Consider the following 17,025-nt stretch of genomic DNA (forward strand, 5'->3'; position numbering starts at 1 on the left):
ATTCGTACATTTCAAACATTGTGTTAATAGAGCAAAGCCTACGGAATGAAATACATTCAATGTACAGAGTACAGAGTATAGAGTAGTGTGTGTAGACACTCTACAAGCTCCCAGAGCGTTCCCAAAAAGGAAGCATCTATCGGATCGGAAATACTCCGTCTCCATATCACGTGCTCCACTTTCCTTTCCGGGCAGAAATAAGCGCGGCTGCCATTTTAGGAAGCAGTCTCTATCGCTACGCGCTGTTCGTCGATGCAGTTACCACTTCCAGGTATTACACGCGCATTCAATTGATATATGCAGTATCTGCAAGCACAAACACTTCATCCCGATTATCTCTCCCGCATCTCCAGCCATTCCTCCACAATCCCCGCGTACGCCGATGGTCCATAGATCGCGCTCATTTCGGAACAGAAACGGCCGCTCATTCGATGGGGATCCAGGCCAAGATCTTGGAGGAGCATGTCATTGTACTGCGTCACTGTTAAACACGCGAATCACGGGGAAATAAGCGTAGGACTTACGTGGATCGCATCGATGTTGAGACCACCCCCATTGATGTTTCCCCAGACCACATCGTCGGAAATATCCTGGTCCAGATCTTTGCGGGAAAGAGTGTTCATCCTTAGGGGAGAATGTATACGCGGCTTTGGTTTGACTGGCACATCACCATCCAGCGTTCCGGTCAGAAAAGCAGCTACCCAAAGCGCCTGCACTTCTGCTACAACAGCAACGGTGCTGGACAAGACTATTCCCATTACGGCAAAGGATCGATCACTCTCTGCTGCCAGGGCTGGCAACACTATTCGCCGGAATAGACGATAGGGAGAGAAGTCGCCGGATGGGACGCTCATTGACGGAGGAATTATCTTTTTTATGGATCTTTCGCAGCCTCGATTCAGTTGCCACATCCAGTCCATGCCAGTAGCGAGTGTCGGCTCCATCGTGACTCCTCTTGTTGGACAATGGGCTCTGACAGGGCAGACCAAATGACACGCCCAGACTGGTAGGCTCAAAGTGAACAGGGACAGCGGGCTTCCAACCCGTTGCATGGACAACCAAATCAACGGAATGCATCCGTTCGCCGTTGGAGAGATGGACTACAGCGTCGTCTCGGCCTTCCGAAATCGCAGAGATATTGGACCGATGGACGTGGACATTCGAGGCCCTGATAGTATCCCAGAAATTGGCATGGTTGGCAATTCCGATTGCAGATCCGCAATCAAGGATGCTGGACCATGGTCAACACAACACCAAAACGGGGAATCTTCGAAAAGTACTTACTTGGTTGCAGGACGGAGCTTTTGCATCTTCGAGTCCGAGTCATACTGGGCAGCGTTAATCATATTACGGGCACTGGATTCCCAGAGTCGTCGAAGCCAAAGTCGCCCCAATGGACTACCCTGTATTAACCTCCGCGACCATGATCCTTCTATACGGATAGTCCAGCCCCATTGGTTGGAGCATGGAACCAATGACACCGTTTTAGGCAGTTCATTGAGACATGGATTCAGCAGACTCATGGATCGAGTGCTCGCTGCTTGGTCACTGGGAACTGGCTGTTTGTTGGGAAGAAAGGAGCCAGGCGGTGCCATCCACGACGTTCCAGGGCCCTTGTCACGAATGACCCAATGAACCTGAACCGGGTCTGCGGGAACAACAGTCATATGCTGACCAGGTAGCCCTTAATGCAGCGACGCAAACAAATGGACGAAATCAAACGAAAACTTATTTGCCCCGTATATCGCCACGGAACGCAGAGGCTGCTGTTTATTTCGTGTTTCAACTTCAATGATTTCTCCCTTCTTCTCCGAAAGCCTGTCGGGAACAGGATGATAGCCTAGATGGTCTCGACAGTATTTGCCTACGTCTTTTGCGTGGACATTGTGTGGCGTTGAGTTAGCCGTCCAGTCCAATCCGGCAATGTCAGGCATATTCGGCTCTGGCGTCAACCCGGCAGCAAGAACAAGTTTGTCGCAGAGCACAGTGACACGTCGGCCTGGCGACGGGGACACGATGTCGATTTCCAGTTTCCATTCCTTGTTGGCGAGCCGGCTGATACTAGCAACCTGGGACCGTCAATGACCCTGTCGTTGTATATTTGAAGACTTACCCGCCAATTGAAGCGCATATGCTTTGTCAAATCCCATTTCTCGCTCCACGCGTGGAGATATCGATTGATTTTCCAGCCTGCGATGAATTGACCGTTTGGGCCATCCTCGTCATGCCCAACGGCGGACGTCATCGGAAGATCGCTGTACTCGTACATGCCGTAAGAATTTTGACTGAGCAAGTTAGGATACAGTCTATCATGATTCCATGTGCCTCCGAGTCCGCACGCGCCGTCGATAATCAGGAGATGAGTTTTTGTTCCCTCGAGAACCTCGTCTTTGGACGTAGCGAAAGGATACGGGAGGTCATCGAGACACGGCTTCTCGGGATTGTCTGAGATCTCATCGTCGTAGGCCCCGGAAACCTGAAGGTATGTTTTGGCCACAATGAGACCATAGAGCCCTGAAGAGTCAGTGCGTGTGTGAGACAGTGCCAGAGCGCAACTTACCTGCTCCAACAACAATGACTTTTGACATGATGTTTTGGGACTGATCCAAACCTGCTGCGGATGTTCTTGAGCTGGCAGCAGTCTGCATAAAAGAATTCGAGACTAGATGCATCTTGGGCCAGGGAGAACAAAGAATGGCGCCGAACATGATTACCGGGTGCATTAGTATTGTTCCTTCCTATTTTCCGTCCAATACGAGAAGATTCTTACTTTTTGACTTGGGAATTTCAATTTATCGGCGTCATTCTATGTACTCTCTAAGTCTGGTACGATTATCATCAGGCTCTCTATTTTTGGCCATTACAAAGTCGCATCGACCTCGTCCACCACCAATACCTTGATACTCGGGGTTGTTGCGTCCGCGCAGATGTTGAGCGCATCCATGGCTTTTTCCAGGGGAACAGTATGCGACACCAACCTTTTCAAGTCCAGAATCCCTCCCGCTATGCACACAATCGCCGGCGGCCAGGTGTCGCGGTAGCGATTTATGAAGTGCAGGCCAATCTATACACCATGAGTATACGCGTCTGAACGGGTAAAGCAAAATAAACGTACCTCGGCCAGGGAAAGATGCATAAATGGCAAATTATTCATGATGGATTTTCCCACACCGATAACCACCACGTTGCCTCCGCGTCGCGCTGTATACGCTGCCGTACAGATACTACTTTCAACCCCGGTGCATTCCAGAACAGTTTCCGGTGCAAAATATTCCTCATCTCCAAACAAACCCCGGATCGCCTTGGCATTACCCTCGGCATGCAGGTTCCTGTTAATTTGGTATGGTGTACACGTCGGAGCAAATTCCTTTGCAAATGCCAGACGATTCTCATCCAAATCGGTCACGACTATGGGATGCGCACCGGAGGCCCGCGCCGCCGCGAGAGCAATCAAACCGATGGGACCGGCGCCACAAATGACGACACCCCGACCAAGATGTAAGCGGGCAACTTCAATACCGCGCATGACGACTGAAAGGGGTTCGAGGAGGGCGCCCTCGGCGTAGGTAATATTATCTGGTAATCTATTATTGTCAGTAAACCTCTGAGAGAGCGAAGGAACGTGCGATTACTTGTGCAGCCATTTGGCGGGATGGACTTTGTATCGCTGAATGGTGCCATTGTACGGATAGACACCGGCGAACTGCACATCCTCACAGAGATTGTAGCGGCCATCGTCACAGAGGAAGCATTGCTCGCACGGGACACCGGGTTCAACAGCGACTCGGTCTCCCGGTTGGAGGTTCATTACATCTTCACCACATTGCAGCACAACACCTGCTGCTTCGTGGCCGATAATACAGTCATCTTCAAAAACCAGCGTATGGATCCGACCGGCCTTCCAGAAATGGATATCGGACCTTAACAAGTATCAACAGATATGTTCATGACTATCTACGAAGGACATACCCGCAGATGCCTGTGGCCTTGACTTGCAGAAGGACCTCTCCCCGTTTTGGAGCATAGACAGGAGCATCGACTTGCTTCAAACGGTGATCGGCCGTGACCTGTAATGAAGGATTGGGCAGCGACGTGTGGATAATGCCGGGCTTGGAGGAGGGCACAATTTGTTCCCTTTCGATGGAGGGGGCCATGGCTATGGAGAAAGCAAATGTTCCCAAGGTACTCTGGGGTTTCCGGGGAAAAAAAGAAATGAAAATATTTTGACTGTCCAACGGCAGTTATAACTGGGAAGATGTGGTTCCTACCAGTTGTACACGGCTTTCCTAATATGGTAACCATTGCCTCTGGTTACCCGATACGGACAATGCTTGGTCCTACTCAATGCGTGCTGCGTGGCGGAGCTATGATATAAATAAACGACATTCGTCTGCTGGCTTGATCCTAGCAAACTAAACAGACAAAATGGCGATTGAACCTGTTCCTGTTGGTGAGACTGCGCTGCCGCTGGTGCAGCGTCTAAGCAAGGACCATGATCTAGTCCTTGGGACGTTTCGAATGCTTGTCGCGGATCTATGCCAGCAATTTGGTGGTGGACATCCGGGGTAAGTATCACAATAAATTACCGATGATCGAATATAGATACTAATATTGAGGCAGGGGTGCCATCGGCATGGCGGCCATTGGCGTCGCCCTCTGGCGATACGTGATGCGCTATGCACCACACACTCCGGATTACTTCAACCGTGATCGATTTGTTCTCTCCAACGGACATGCTTGTCTCTTCCAATACTCTTTCCTGCATCTCACCGGGTATAAGGCTATGACCTTCGAACAGCTCAAGTCGTACCACTCGGACCGCGTGGACGCTCTGTGCCCTGGTCACCCGGAGATCGAGCACGAGGGTATCGAAGTGACCACGGGACCGTTGGGCCAGGGTATCGCAAACTCCGTTGGTCTCGCCATTGCCAACAAGAACCTTAGTGCGACGTTCAACCGGCCCGGGTACGACCTGGTGTCCAATCACACCTGGTGTATGATTGGCGACGCATGTTTGCAGGAGGGTGTTGGCCTTGAGGCCATTTCCTTCGCCGGCCACTTGAAGCTCAACAACCTGACTGTTATCTACGACAACAACCAGATCACCTGCGATGGATCGGTAGACCTCACCAACACCGAGGATGTCAACGCTAAGATGCGCGCGTGCGGTTGGGACGTGATTGATGTCAACGACGGATGCTACGACATTGAGGCTCTGGTGCGAGCCCTCGAGCAGGCCCGCGCATCGCAAGACAAGCCGACATTCATCAACGTCCGGACTGTCATCGGTCTGGGCAGCAGCGTCGAGGGCAAGGCAGCAGCCCATGGCGCCGCTTTTGGTGTCGACAACGTGGGTGAGATGAAGAAGGCGAACGGATTCAACCCAGACGAGCACTTTGTCATTGGCGACACCGTCCGACAATTCTTCGAGGACCTTCCGACTCGTGGAGAGAAGCTGGTGCAAGAATGGAACCAACTCATGGAACGGTACACAGCACAATACCCCGAGTTGGGCGCTGAGTTTCAACGCCGGATGCGCGGTGAATTGCCCCCCAACTGGAAGGAATTGATTCCGACCAGCTTCCCCGAGAAGCCAACAGCGTCGAGAGCATCGTCTGGACTCGTGTTCAACCCCCTTGCGCAGAATGTTCCTACTTTCATGGTTGGCACGGCAGATCTGTCGCCCTCGGTTAACATGATCTGGAAGGACAAGGTGGACTTTCAACACGTAAGTGCTCTTCTTCCTATGTTACGGTTTCGCCAATGCTAACTGAGTGAACAGCCTGACCTACGCACCAACTGTAACATCAACGGCAACTACTCCGGCCGCTACATCCACTATGGTATTCGTGAGCACGCCATGGCCGCCATCTCCAACGGCTTGGCCGCATATGGTCCGAACACCATTGTCCCCGTCACATCTTCTTTCTTCATGTTTTACCTGTACGCTGCGCCGGCTGTGCGAATGGGTGCCCTCCAACACCTTCAAGTCATCCATGTCGCCACTCACGACTCCATCGGTATGGGTGAAGATGGACCAACACACCAGCCCATCGAACTGGCTGCGCTCTATCGAGCCATGCCTAACCTGTTGTACATTCGACCTGGCGACAGCAACGAGACGGCAGGTGCCTGGATCGCCGCCATCGAGGCCAAGCACACTTCGACGATCATCTCTACTTCACGGCATACTTTGCCTCAGCTGAAGCAAACACGTCGGGATGGTGTCGCCCGCGGTGCTTACGTTCTGGAGGAGAACAGCGATGCCAAGGTGACCATCGTCGGCGTGGGCGCGGAACTTTCTTTGGCGCTGGATGTCGGGCAGCGCCTCAAGGAGACCCGTGGCATCGCCGCCCGCGTGGTCAGTTTCCCTTGCCAGCGACTGTTCGAGCAGCAGCCAGTCGAGTACAAGCGGAGTGTTCTCCAGCGCCACGCCGGTACTCCTGCGGTGGTTATCGAACCTTATGCACCCAATGGCTGGGAGCGGTACGCGGACGCAGGTATCTCCATTAGACGGTTTGGCCAAAGTTTGCCAGGCAAGGCTGCGTACAAGTTCTTCGGCTACGAGACCGATGTGATGACGAACAAGGTGGCTGGCTACTTGGACCAGCTGGCCAGAGGCCAGGTGCTGACGGGAGAGTTTGTGGATTTGTAAAATAGATAGCGCTCAATTTGATACACTCCTTTTCATTATTCCGTGCTTTGTTTGGATCACAACTGGTACCTCTCCAGCTGCTTAGTTGGCATTGCTAGATCGCCCGGCCAAGAAGATGTGCACTTCGTAATTAATGCAAGGCTGATCCTGTCCGCGCCATCTCGACATCCGACTCAATGGCAACCGGACAACGATCGCCTCTCTCCTTGCAGGATCTGAGGTCTGGGGTGCATATAAATATGCTATTATCTACCATATCTGTCTCAAATGCTGTAAGGAGTACGTCTGTCGGTGACTGAACTCTGTCGTGTAAAGTAGCCATGATAGGTATAGGAGATTTGTCACATTTGCATTCAGGCTGCATTGCCCGTCATACAGCTGCCTCGACAATGAATTTTTGGATGATACCGACAAGCACAAGATACTGCATAGATAGCACTAATCTCCCGGTCAGATCGGTCATTCCACTTGTGACAGAACAAATCAACCACCATGAATGTTTTCTCCGATCACGGCCTACTTCGTCCTCTTTGACTCTCCTGCATTCGCCGAACTGCTGGCCAGAACAATGCCCGTGGAGCCAATCCCGAAGTAGCCGGATGTGGTGCCGAGGACGCTTGCAATAGGTCTTGGTGGTGATGAATGATCGGGTGAGTGATATAGGCCCCGTGAACGAGCCCGCGCAGTTCACTGGCTATTCATTAGAGTGCACGCGATGCAGCGGACCAAGATAATCACACCCGTGGAGATTGTTCGGCACGCTCAGACAGTATGGATCCGTATGCCCGAGGTTCACAATAACAGGGTAATGGATATCTATGGATAGCTGGCCTGCGGGAGTTTATTCTACTATGTATTTTCTATTTTAAAACACGAAAAATCACCCGAAATAAGCAAAACAGGTGTGCATGTATGCTGTTTCCGTGCTGAGTGCCTTCCTAAAGCGGTATGTTTGATATGCTAAGGCACAGGCCAATGACAGCCCGTGTCCTGATCATCTGGGCAACCGGTCCACTTGAACCGGATGCATCCCGTTACTCTATTCCTTCTTTGACTTTCAGACTGTGCTTATATCCAATAATATAGGTCTCTCTCCGCACAATGCACCAGGACTGGCCTTGAACCCCCCCCGTGCGCCTGATCCACTGATGGCTATCCGAATCAAGCAATTGTGTCACGGGGCAGCTGCACGTGTTGGCACCTCGGATGTTCTTTCAGAAGTCGCGATGGCTTCACCTTCTTTCCCCGACTCAGTGTCTCCCATTATAAAAGCCCCCAAGTATCTGCCAATCCAGAAAGATGGACTTAACCGCCGAATCCATTAGCACTGCCGTCACAATGAGCATTCGCTCGCTCACTAGAGTTCTCCAGCTGTCGCTCGGCCTCGGTGCCGTTGCCGTCCCCCAAACCCAGCCCGCTACTTCCTCTTCCTCTTCTTCTTTGGATAACCCCATCAAGAATGTGGTTGTGCTGGTCCAGGAGAACTTGTCGTTTGACAACTTCGCTGGTGGTCTGACCTACAACTCCACTATTGACGGTCTGGCCAACCGCGAGTACTGCAATCCGACTAATATCACCGACCCCAACTCGCCGGTCGTCTGCGCTAAACCGATCGCGAAGAACGTGGCCCCCGATGACCCGGATCACAGTATTGCTGGCGGCAACATGCAGATCTACGGTTATGACCACCCGTCTTCTGACGATGCGCCCGACATGCGCGGCTTCGTCACGGAGCAGATTCGGTCCTACCCGGACGCGAACAAGAAGCGCGCCGCGGAGGTGATTAACTACTATACCCCTGAGCATATCCCCGTGTTCAATGCCATGGCGGAAAACTTTGTTCTGTTCGACCGGTGGTTCGCCTCCGTCCCCGGCCCGACCAACCCCAACCGGGCGTACCTGACCTCGGGTACCTCGCACGGTCACGGTGAAAACGACAACGACTTTTTGACCTCGTCGCTTCCGCAGAAATCCGTCTTCGAGCAGCTGTCGGATGCCGGCATCAGCTGGATCAACTACTCCAACACCACCGACTTCCTGCCCGATGCCCAGTTCTACGAATGGACCGCCAAGTCCGGCAAGGCCGACACCAACGTCAAGCCCCTTGATCAGTTCTACAAGGACGCTGCATCCGGCTCCCTCCCTCAGTTCACCTGGATCAACCCCGAATGCTGCTCGTACATGTCCTTCCACCCGCCATCCCCCATCAACATGGGTGAAGGCTTCATCAAGAGCGTCTACGAGGCGGTCCGCAACAGTCCCCAGTGGAACGAGACCCTGTTTGTCCTGACCTTTGACGAGCACGGTGGATTCGCTGACCACGTCTCGCCTCCCGAAAACGTGCCCGCTGGTGACGACCTCACCTACACCGAGACCGCTGGTGACGGCAAGCCGTTCTCGTTCGCTTTTGACCGGCTGGGTGTCCGTGTGCCTACCGTCCTCATGTCCCCCTGGGTGGGCAAGGGTCTCGTGCAAAACCGCCCGACTGACGAGTCTGGTGACTTCACCCACACCTCCATCCTCAAGTTCGTGTCTGAGCTCTGGAACTTGGACATCCTCACCCCTCGTGTTGACTGGTCGCCCAGCTTCAAGCACCTGATCACCAACGAGTACCGTGACAGCCCATCGAAGCTGCCGGAGCCGGCTGACTTTTAAATGTGGCACGTTTGCATGATGTTACGAATAGATTATACATATTAGTATGCGCGATTGATTTCGCATTAGATGAATAAAGCATTAATTATTAACATAAGACGTGGTATACATGTTTATGTAAAGTACTGATGCACGAACTCGCTCTGCATGATAGTAGCGAAAGCAAGGGTATTGAACTTTTAGACAAGCAAACAGCAACCTCCCAATGCAAAGCAACTTTTTAGAAACGGAAAAATGACTTGCGCCGACTTCGGGTCGACCTGGAGCGCGACCGTTGTGTGATGGCCGAGTTCCGCGTGTTGACACGGTCGATATCGTACGGGTTCTCCTGGTACATGGCCTCGTTCTGTTGCTCCGTCGACGCAGTACGGATGGAATCACCGTCATCGACATGATCTTCGTCAACTGCACCGTCAACCTTGTCCTTGGAGACGGGTTCCTCCGGCTGCACAGCATTCTCCATCAGCTTGCGCTTGAAATCGTCCGCTTCGGCGGCGTACTTGCAACGCCGCCGAATCTGCGGGCCGTACCGGTAGAACAGGAACGGGAAAGGCAGGCATGCCACGCCAAGGAAGGCGGGGATGCACGACGCCCAATGGATGCCCAGGTTGTTGTACATGTACGTGGTGAACAGCGGAAATCCGGCACCGAAGCAGGAACGGATGACCGAGTTCGCGGCCAGCACGGATGCAGCGTAGATAGTGTATGCGTCGACGAGATATGTCATGATGGAGAGGAAGACAAGGACCATGCCAAATCCGAATGGTGCACCGGCAATGATGCTCACGATCCAATGCACATTCGTCCCGTTCGTCCAGGCAAACCAGAAAAGACCAATCGGTACCGCCAGACCGCCAATCATAGTCGGAACTAGGCGAGTTTCTGGTGGTGCGAAGCCGTTGTACTGCTTGTTGACGCGAACATAGCGTTTGTTATCCCACATGTTGCCAATGACAGCGATCATCATGCCAACCATAACACCCAAGAATGGAAGACTGCCAACCCCTTCACTCCAACCACGGATCTCCTGGAAGACGATCGGATAGGCATCGAAGAGCATATAAAGCGTTCCATAGACGATGGCCATATAGATGGATAACGACAGGACGATCGGTTCGGCAAACAATAGGATCCACGGACGCAGCAGAGCAGCTCCAAAGGCATCACCGATGGACACCTCACCACGCTCGAGATCCAGCTTGCTGCAGTATACGTGGCCGGTGATTTTGGTGAGTCGCTGTGCGCGTTTGCGAAGGAGAAGAGGGGCGTAGGTTTCGGGGACTAGGACACTGCCCAGCATCCAGGTGAGACCGCTGAAGATGGCCATGAAGCCCTGCACCCATCGCCAGCCGGCGCCTTGGCCGAGGAAACCACCAATGACGGGACCAAGGGTAGGCCCTACAATATCAGTATTCATTCTCCTTTGAAAGATTCCGAGAATGCTCACCTAAGAATGGCGCTCCCGCGAACAGACTCATGGCCAGTCCTCTCTTATCCGCCGTGAAGATATCGGCAATAACACCACCAGCATTGGTCAACGGCGAAGATCCAAACGAACCAGCAAAAAACCGCAGGATAATCAACGACCAGGGGTTCTGCACACCTGCGCCACCGGCACAGAATGCGGCGAGCGCAAAGAAGGTGAAGGAGAACACGATTTGACGACCGATCAATTCACTCAACGGTGCCCAGATCAAGGGACCCAAGGCAAATCCGAGGACGAACAGCGACACACCCAACGTGGCGACTTCCTGGACGATTCCGAACGACTCGGTGACTTCCTGAATGGCTCCGGCATAGGCAGACGAGGCCAGCGATACTGCAAAAGTTGCAAGGGCGACGACGATGGTGTATCCCCATTTCGTCGTCTCGCTGAAGAGCATGGGATTCCGGGGGTCGTCGGGAATCCAGTCGACGATATACGGTTCATCGTCTGTGCCGTTTCCAGGATAGGGATACTCGATGATTTCCGATGTCACGGCACCTTGATCGAAAATAACCCTCCAGTATGGGATCCGTTGCGGTCTGGGGGCCTCGATATCTTTACCAGACGACGCCATTTCCTGATTTCCCTCTATTCACACCTACTGCGCGTCTTCCAGCAAATCGTCTACGGAGAAAAGAAAAAGTGCAGTGTCATTTCTTTAACGGTGCATGCCTGTTTTGTGTATGAGCCCCGACAGCAATGAAATCACACCACCGATAAGATTTTTAACCTAAAATGACTCAAAATGGAAAGAACCCCCCCCCCAATGTACGTCAGTCTGATTGGTGAAGCCAGCGGCAACTGGGTCTTTCCGCATTTAGCTTCCTCCACTACAGTCAATCGGCAAATGTATCGGTAGTTAATCGGCATGCCGACCATCCGAACCGAGGCCGATCTATGGCAAGCCTTCACAGTACTCTGTATGTTATGCAGAGATGCAGCCAGATAGAGGCAAGCCGAGTGTCTTTTGTATGCTTTACGAGGCACACGTACACGGGGTCATACTGATTAGGGTTTTGGAACAAGGTTACTGACATCATTCAGACTGTAACCGGACAGAAAGTTCGCAATGGTTCGTCATGATCAGCTCTGGATCTTGATCGGGGCCAACCAATGCGTATTGTCCGACTCAGGGTCTGTTCTTGCAACAATGTCAATGTGTTCAATGCATTGAAGTCTTCGTGACGGCATCATAACCTATACCATTCCGATAGGCAAGTGGGGCTGTACCATAAGCTTATGGGCCTTTATTCGATGATTATTCTCGAACAGGCACGAAGACCAAGGATGATTGAGCCGCTATCAGGGCAAGCCGTTTTTATCTCCAATAGATGTGTCTTTTTTCTCCTTTCTTGCTTCCCGGAGAACTAGTGCCGTGGTCTATACACATGGGAAATATGGATACTTCTCCGATGTCCCGACAACTACGGACGAAAACGGGCGTACGAAAGTACGATGTCAGAGGCAGAACGATAGATGGACGATAGTAAAGAAAGACAATAAATCAATGTAGGGAACGAATACAGGGCTACATGGCCATACTTATATATATAATTGCATAGAGAAAGAATCTATCTAAAACGTCTGTATAGCTGCAAAAAAAGCATTTCGTTTTGAGCACACACCTTGCAGAATACGTCCCCGCTCACTATGCAGTATGCACGAAAGGACAGACCTACTTCAACCCGACATCGTACGAAGGCGTATAAATCTCGTGCCGATGCATTGTAAGAATCGGTGCGTATGGCCTTGGTTCCGGGAGGAGGCAGAGTAGACAAGGGTAACGGCAATTGAACGTGTTAGAAGCCGAGAGCGACGTTCTAGACATTATATTTCCACTCTAGTTGCGTGTCAAGGCATTCATAATCGCATGGCACATGCACTCTGCAAGGCACTGGACCTCGCTTCACAACTGCCGACACGTACAAACCGAGGCAATCGCACATCTCAAACAAATGTCTGTCAGAGAGTAAATTGGCCAAGAATCATGGCGTCTGAATCACTGGTGCCTGAACCGTGTACAGGGCCCGAAGGCTCCTCTGGGGTAGATTATCGTAGGGAGGCCAGTGCCGGCGATTCCCCTCGCCATGTGGGCACGGAACGAAAAGAAGGAAACAAAGAACGAACGACTGCTATTTCCGATTAACCCGATAGCCGTTAATTTCGTGGTTCATCGTGGGAGTCAGCCCGAACATTAACCTTCTCGTAGCCCGGCCAATGCCATTACCCATCGAAGAACCAGAAAATTCGAACAGGTACAGAATTGGCACCTTCCCCGGGCTGACAAGTGCCAATGACCGGAAAAAGAATCTTATTTCTGAAACAAAAAAGAGACCAGATTGAATTTTGGAAAGTCTCAAAAATGTGACAGAACTATGGCACTAACCCGATTTGGAAGCGATGCCGGTAGAAATATACTCAGTATTTGATCTGATACTGAGAGGTTCATTCTCGAGATTGTTCAGAGATATACTCTAGTAGCATGCAATGAGCAGGGTTCTCTGTTGTTTGTGTAGTCAAGTTTGTAGTCAACATCTCAACTTCGATATCATACGGCGCTGTCAAGGGCATCACATAATTTGTGCAATGACCGGTGGTTCAGCAAAGGTCAAGCTGAAACACAGCGTCCGGGGAGGAGATCATTTTGAGCACTAATTCTGCTGTCTTGGGATGATCGGCACTAATGGCCTCCGGGTTCCCAATTTTGTGTTCTCGTGAACGGGCCTGGGAGTTAGAGAACGACATGATTCTCACTATAAATACTGCCATCAACATGATCCAGAGGACAATGTTTTGAAGAGCAAACCAATCCAGTCCTTGACCTTCTCAAGCAGTCGTCGATTATCACTCCAATACAGGCACCATGATGCTCAAGTCCGTCCTCATTTCTGCCCTGCTCTCGCTGGCAGTGGCTACTCCCGTCCCCCAGCCTGCCGACCTGGAAGTCCGTCAGCTTCTCGGCAGCTCCAACGATGTCGAGCAGGGCAACTGCAAGGACACAATGTTTATCTTTGCCCGCGGCTCGACCGAGATTGGCAACATGGTAAGATAGACTTGTCAACTTCTCTTGCTGCGGAATGAAAGCAAAAGCTGACAGGTGTCTCCACCCATAGGGAACCGTCGTCGGACCCCCAGTCTGCCAAAACCTGCAGAAGGATCTGGGTTCCGTGGGCTGCCAGGGCGTGGGAGGCGCCTACTCGGGTGGTCTGGTGCAGAACGCTTTGCCGCAGAACACCGACCCGGGCGCGATCAACGAGGCGGTCAAGATGTTCAAGGATGCATCCAGCAAGTGCCCGAAGGCTAATATCGTTGCCGGAGGATACAGGTATGCGTCATTTCTGCCGTCGAGATGTTAGAACGCTGCATGCTGACCATCTGCAGTCAAGGAAGTGCTGTCATCGACAACGCCATCCAGAAGCTCGACGACGACATCAAGAACAAGGTCAAGGGCGTGGTGCTCTTCGGATTCACTCGGAACCTGCAGGACCACGGCCAGATCCCCAACTACCCCAAGGACCAGGTCAAGGTGTTCTGCGCTCTCGGAGACATGGTCTGCGACGGCACGCTGGTCGTGACCGCGGCCCATTTGACCTACGGCGCAAACGCCGGTGAGGCTGCTAGCTTCCTGGCCTCGAAGGTTAAGGGTTGATTCAAAGCGAATGGAACGTTCTCCGTGAGACAGTGAGGTACGTAGACAGGGGTACGAATCACAGGCCAACAATTGGTCATGGTTTTTACCGCAAGTCGCTTAACCGAGAAGGAAACTGTGATTGGTTGAACCGGAGACCGGATTGAAGGACAGTTCATTGGTGTTTTCTGGTTCTGAACGGTGGTGGCCAATGTTCATCGTGTGTCTGTATTGAATGTTACTTGAATAGAATAGAAATCCTTTGGTAGGAATGCTTTCGCATACCTATTTTCAAGCACATATTCGAGATCGACATTGCGTCCGAGATACATAGTACATCAGTAGTTTAACATGGAACACCTAGCAGTTCCTGCGCCATCGCCTTAATCCTGTAGGATGCATCAGATATGACGAAATTCGAGCACACAATCCTCAATGATCGACCAGAAGATCCCCATGATTGCCCAGACCGGTTGTGATGCGTTGTCTCCAATTCGCAACCCATGGTACGTCAAAGCTTGAGAAAGCTTGACCTGGACTTGATCCAGCCGACTGACTCTATGGAGAGAGTACGCGGCTGGAATGCCTTTGTGCAACCGGCCCCTTACCTGAGACAAACTTATGTATATAAATCAATGACCACCCACATTCCAGTCGGTCTTTATCTCTTTCAGTGCAGTACATCATGAGCAGTTCAGACTCGACGGATTTTGTCAAACCGGAACCATCCTGCGCTGAAGCGGTCCTTTCCGAGCACGAGCTCGAATTCACCCCAGATGGTCAGTTGGTACGCTGGCGACGAGATAACAAACGTCACCCTCGCAATTGGCCGTTGCCTCGCCGGGTCTATGATATTTCGATCATCTTCTTTCTGGATCTCTTCCTGTATGGCATTCTCCCGAAGTGTTGGCCGACCAGTTGACTGATCTTATATAGAACTGCTTCGAGTACGGCAGGAGTAAGTTTCGTCCATTATTTTGACAGAAGCAAAGTCTAACGGATTAGTCCTCGGCCGCTTCAGTAGCCCGTCATGAATATCACATGGGTCAGACTCTGTCGACCTTTTGCTTCGTCACAGTGTAAGCATTGCCATCCGGTTATTTGCTATCACTTCAGCTGACAAGAGCAGCTTTCTTCTTGGGCAGGTGGTCGGATCCATCGTTCTTTCTCCCTGGTCTGAGACTTTTGGCCGCAAGAAGTTGTATATTATCAGCTCCGCACTGAGTTGTATCTGCTGTGTTATCGTCGGTGTCGTTCCCCATATAGCAGCTGTCATTGTGGCCCGTGTTGCTGCGGGCTTGCTCTCCGCCATTCCGTACACCGTGGCCAGCGGAAGCACAGAAGACCTGTTCAATTCGCGTGAACGTATTTGGGTCATCTTCGGCTGGACCGTTGCCTCGAATTGCGGATTGATTATTGGGCCCATTATGGGTACACATATCATTGCTGGATTGGGCTGGTATGCTTGCTCTTCTTGGCGTCACGGAACCATGCTAATGCGGAAATAGGCGTTGGATCTTTTACATCTTTGCCATCATGATCGCCGCCCTCACTGGCCTCCTCTGCCTCATCCGAGAATCTCGACCCTCATATCTCCTTTCCTACAAAGTTGCAGCCATCTCCCGTGAAACGGGACACAAGCTCCAGCCGTTGAACCATGACCATGCCCCAGATTTCCAGACCTTCGCCAAAGACGCGCTCTTCCGACCTGCCCAGCTCTTTTTCACAGAACCTGTTGTTTTCGTTGTTGCTCTCATGACTGCCGTGGCCTTTGGTCTGTTGTATATCTTCACTGAGGCCATTGAAATTATTTATGAGTCCATGGGGTTCTCTAGCACTCAGGCTTCGTTAGCGTTCCTTGCTATTGCCGTAGGTGTCTGCTTCAGTACTCTCACTCGTTGGCTAGATGAGTATATCTTTGAGATGCGACACCGTCAGGGCCGGCCCGTTAAACCCGAGGACAAGCTGGTCGGCCTCGCTCTCGGGGCGGCTGCTTTTGCCGGTGGGCTCTGGTGGCTGGCCTGGACCATCCCGCCCAAGGTTCACGATGTTCACTGGATTGTTCCCACGATTGCTCTGGCGTTTATCGGATACGCTCTCAATGAGTTCGACACAGTACTGCAGGGCTACTTGGCAGATAGTTACCTGAGTTACTCGGCCAGTGGGACAGCTGCAGTGCAGTTCCTACGGGCATTGCTCTCCGGCGTGTTTCCACTGTTCACGCCCCAGATGTTCCATAATTTGGGATCCAACATTGCCGTTTCCATCCTTGCCATCGTGGCCACTTTGTTCTGCGCTGTTCCTCCGCTGTTCATCTTCTATGGCGAGAGAATTCGGGCGCGCAGCAAGTTCGCGCGATATAGTCTCGTCGTCGAGGCTGAGCTTGGGAAGGATGCGGGTGAACTATGATTTGTACGAATGCATGTTCATAGAAGTGATTTCATTTCCGGTTGTACATATTCTGCGAATGATTATTATTGCCAAATGACCATGTGCAGGATGAAAAGAGCAACATTGTAGATTGTATCGCCACACAATATTCAGAAGGTTATAACAAAATTTGGAGATGTCCAAGTAGTCTGTAGTCCACCCCCTTCGGAT

General features: G+C 51.8%; 9 protein-coding genes across 9 annotated transcripts; 4 read left to right on the forward strand and 5 right to left on the reverse strand.

The window, feature by feature from the left end:
• Positions 1-332: 332 nt before the first annotated feature.
• On the reverse strand, positions 333-758 carry ASPGLDRAFT_29493 (uncharacterized protein; the record flags this gene model as incomplete). The annotated part of the gene is made up of 2 exons (XM_022543860.1): positions 333-473; positions 525-758. The coding sequence occupies 2 exons, from the start codon at positions 756-758 to the stop codon at positions 333-335; spliced, it is 375 nt and encodes a 124-aa protein (XP_022396645.1).
• Positions 660-1,926, reverse strand: ASPGLDRAFT_929541 (uncharacterized protein). Its single transcript, XM_022550530.1, has 3 exons — positions 1,912-1,926; positions 1,285-1,856; positions 660-1,231 (listed from the first exon to the last, which is right to left on the reverse strand). The coding sequence occupies exons 2-3, from the start codon at positions 1,665-1,667 to the stop codon at positions 775-777; spliced, it is 840 nt and encodes a 279-aa protein (XP_022396646.1). The 5' UTR covers positions 1,668-1,856; positions 1,912-1,926; the 3' UTR covers positions 660-774.
• ASPGLDRAFT_929512 (uncharacterized protein) lies at positions 1,396-2,823 on the reverse strand. Its single transcript, XM_022550529.1, has 3 exons — positions 2,561-2,823; positions 2,114-2,514; positions 1,396-2,069 (listed from the first exon to the last, which is right to left on the reverse strand). Exons 1-3 carry the CDS (start codon positions 2,721-2,723, stop codon positions 1,686-1,688), a joined length of 948 nt encoding a protein of 315 aa, XP_022396647.1. The 5' UTR covers positions 2,724-2,823; the 3' UTR covers positions 1,396-1,685.
• A 37-nt stretch (positions 2,824-2,860) lies between these two features.
• Positions 2,861-4,154, reverse strand: ASPGLDRAFT_135872 (putative alcohol dehydrogenase; the record flags this gene model as incomplete). The annotated part of the gene is made up of 4 exons (XM_022541414.1): positions 2,861-3,064; positions 3,116-3,584; positions 3,633-3,920; positions 3,970-4,154. The coding sequence occupies 4 exons, from the start codon at positions 4,152-4,154 to the stop codon at positions 2,861-2,863; spliced, it is 1,146 nt and encodes a 381-aa protein (XP_022396648.1).
• Positions 4,155-4,425: 271 nt separating this feature from the next.
• On the forward strand, positions 4,426-6,655 carry ASPGLDRAFT_135875 (transketolase family protein; the record flags this gene model as incomplete). Its single annotated transcript, XM_022541415.1, has 3 exons — positions 4,426-4,565; positions 4,621-5,728; positions 5,783-6,655. The coding sequence occupies 3 exons, from the start codon at positions 4,426-4,428 to the stop codon at positions 6,653-6,655; spliced, it is 2,121 nt and encodes a 706-aa protein (XP_022396649.1).
• Positions 6,656-7,740: 1,085 nt separating this feature from the next.
• On the forward strand, positions 7,741-9,503 carry ASPGLDRAFT_52192 (putative phosphatidylglycerol specific phospholipase). The gene has a single exon (XM_022547694.1). The coding sequence runs from the start codon at positions 7,955-7,957 to the stop codon at positions 9,308-9,310; it is 1,356 nt and encodes a 451-aa protein (XP_022396650.1). The 5' UTR covers positions 7,741-7,954; the 3' UTR covers positions 9,311-9,503.
• Positions 9,504-9,530: 27 nt separating this feature from the next.
• Positions 9,531-11,505, reverse strand: ASPGLDRAFT_180098 (MFS transporter; the record flags this gene model as incomplete). The annotated part of the gene is made up of 2 exons (XM_022542961.1): positions 10,758-11,505; positions 9,531-10,708 (listed from the first exon to the last, which is right to left on the reverse strand). The coding sequence occupies exons 1-2, from the start codon at positions 11,368-11,370 to the stop codon at positions 9,531-9,533; spliced, it is 1,791 nt and encodes a 596-aa protein (XP_022396651.1). The 5' UTR covers positions 11,371-11,505.
• Positions 11,506-13,243: 1,738 nt separating this feature from the next.
• On the forward strand, positions 13,244-14,445 carry ASPGLDRAFT_1504135 (uncharacterized protein; the record flags this gene model as incomplete). Its single annotated transcript, XM_022542144.1, has 3 exons — positions 13,244-13,839; positions 13,910-14,121; positions 14,178-14,445. The coding sequence occupies exons 1-3, from the start codon at positions 13,660-13,662 to the stop codon at positions 14,443-14,445; spliced, it is 660 nt and encodes a 219-aa protein (XP_022396652.1). The 5' UTR covers positions 13,244-13,659.
• Positions 14,446-14,735: 290 nt separating this feature from the next.
• On the forward strand, positions 14,736-16,912 carry ASPGLDRAFT_52197 (uncharacterized protein). The gene is made up of 5 exons (XM_022547695.1): positions 14,736-15,309; positions 15,361-15,382; positions 15,430-15,503; positions 15,554-15,883; positions 15,933-16,912. Exons 1-5 carry the CDS (start codon positions 15,110-15,112, stop codon positions 16,831-16,833), a joined length of 1,527 nt encoding a protein of 508 aa, XP_022396653.1. The 5' UTR covers positions 14,736-15,109; the 3' UTR covers positions 16,834-16,912.
• The last annotated feature ends 113 nt before the right edge of the window (positions 16,913-17,025 follow it).

Source organism: Aspergillus glaucus (genome assembly GCF_001890805.1).
Source record: "Aspergillus glaucus CBS 516.65 unplaced genomic scaffold ASPGLscaffold_27, whole genome shotgun sequence".
NCBI classification, from domain to species: domain Eukaryota; kingdom Fungi; phylum Ascomycota; class Eurotiomycetes; order Eurotiales; family Aspergillaceae; genus Aspergillus; species Aspergillus glaucus.

Coding starts and splice junctions, on each gene's coding strand:
- ASPGLDRAFT_929541 (XM_022550530.1), bottom strand. CDS start 1,667: ATGACTGTTGTTCCCGCAGACCCGGTTCAGGTTCATTGGGTCATTCGT. Junction 1,232..1,284: donor AAGCTCCGTCCTGCAACCAA/GTAAGTACTTTT, acceptor ACCATGGTCCAG/CATCCTTGATTGCGGATCTG.
- ASPGLDRAFT_929512 (XM_022550529.1), bottom strand. CDS start 2,723: ATGCACCCGGTAATCATGTTCGGCGCCATTCTTTGTTCTCCCTGGCCC. Junction 2,515..2,560: donor AGTCATTGTTGTTGGAGCAG/GTAAGTTGCGCT, acceptor CTGACTCTTCAG/GGCTCTATGGTCTCATTGTG. Junction 2,070..2,113: donor ATATGCGCTTCAATTGGCGG/GTAAGTCTTCAA, acceptor TGACGGTCCCAG/GTTGCTAGTATCAGCCGGCT.
- ASPGLDRAFT_52192 (XM_022547694.1), top strand. CDS start 7,955: ATGGACTTAACCGCCGAATCCATTAGCACTGCCGTCACAATGAGCATT.
- ASPGLDRAFT_52197 (XM_022547695.1), top strand. CDS start 15,110: ATGAGCAGTTCAGACTCGACGGATTTTGTCAAACCGGAACCATCCTGC. Junction 15,504..15,553: donor ACCTTTTGCTTCGTCACAGT/GTAAGCATTGCC, acceptor TGACAAGAGCAG/CTTTCTTCTTGGGCAGGTGG. Junction 15,884..15,932: donor ATCATTGCTGGATTGGGCTG/GTATGCTTGCTC, acceptor ATGCGGAAATAG/GCGTTGGATCTTTTACATCT.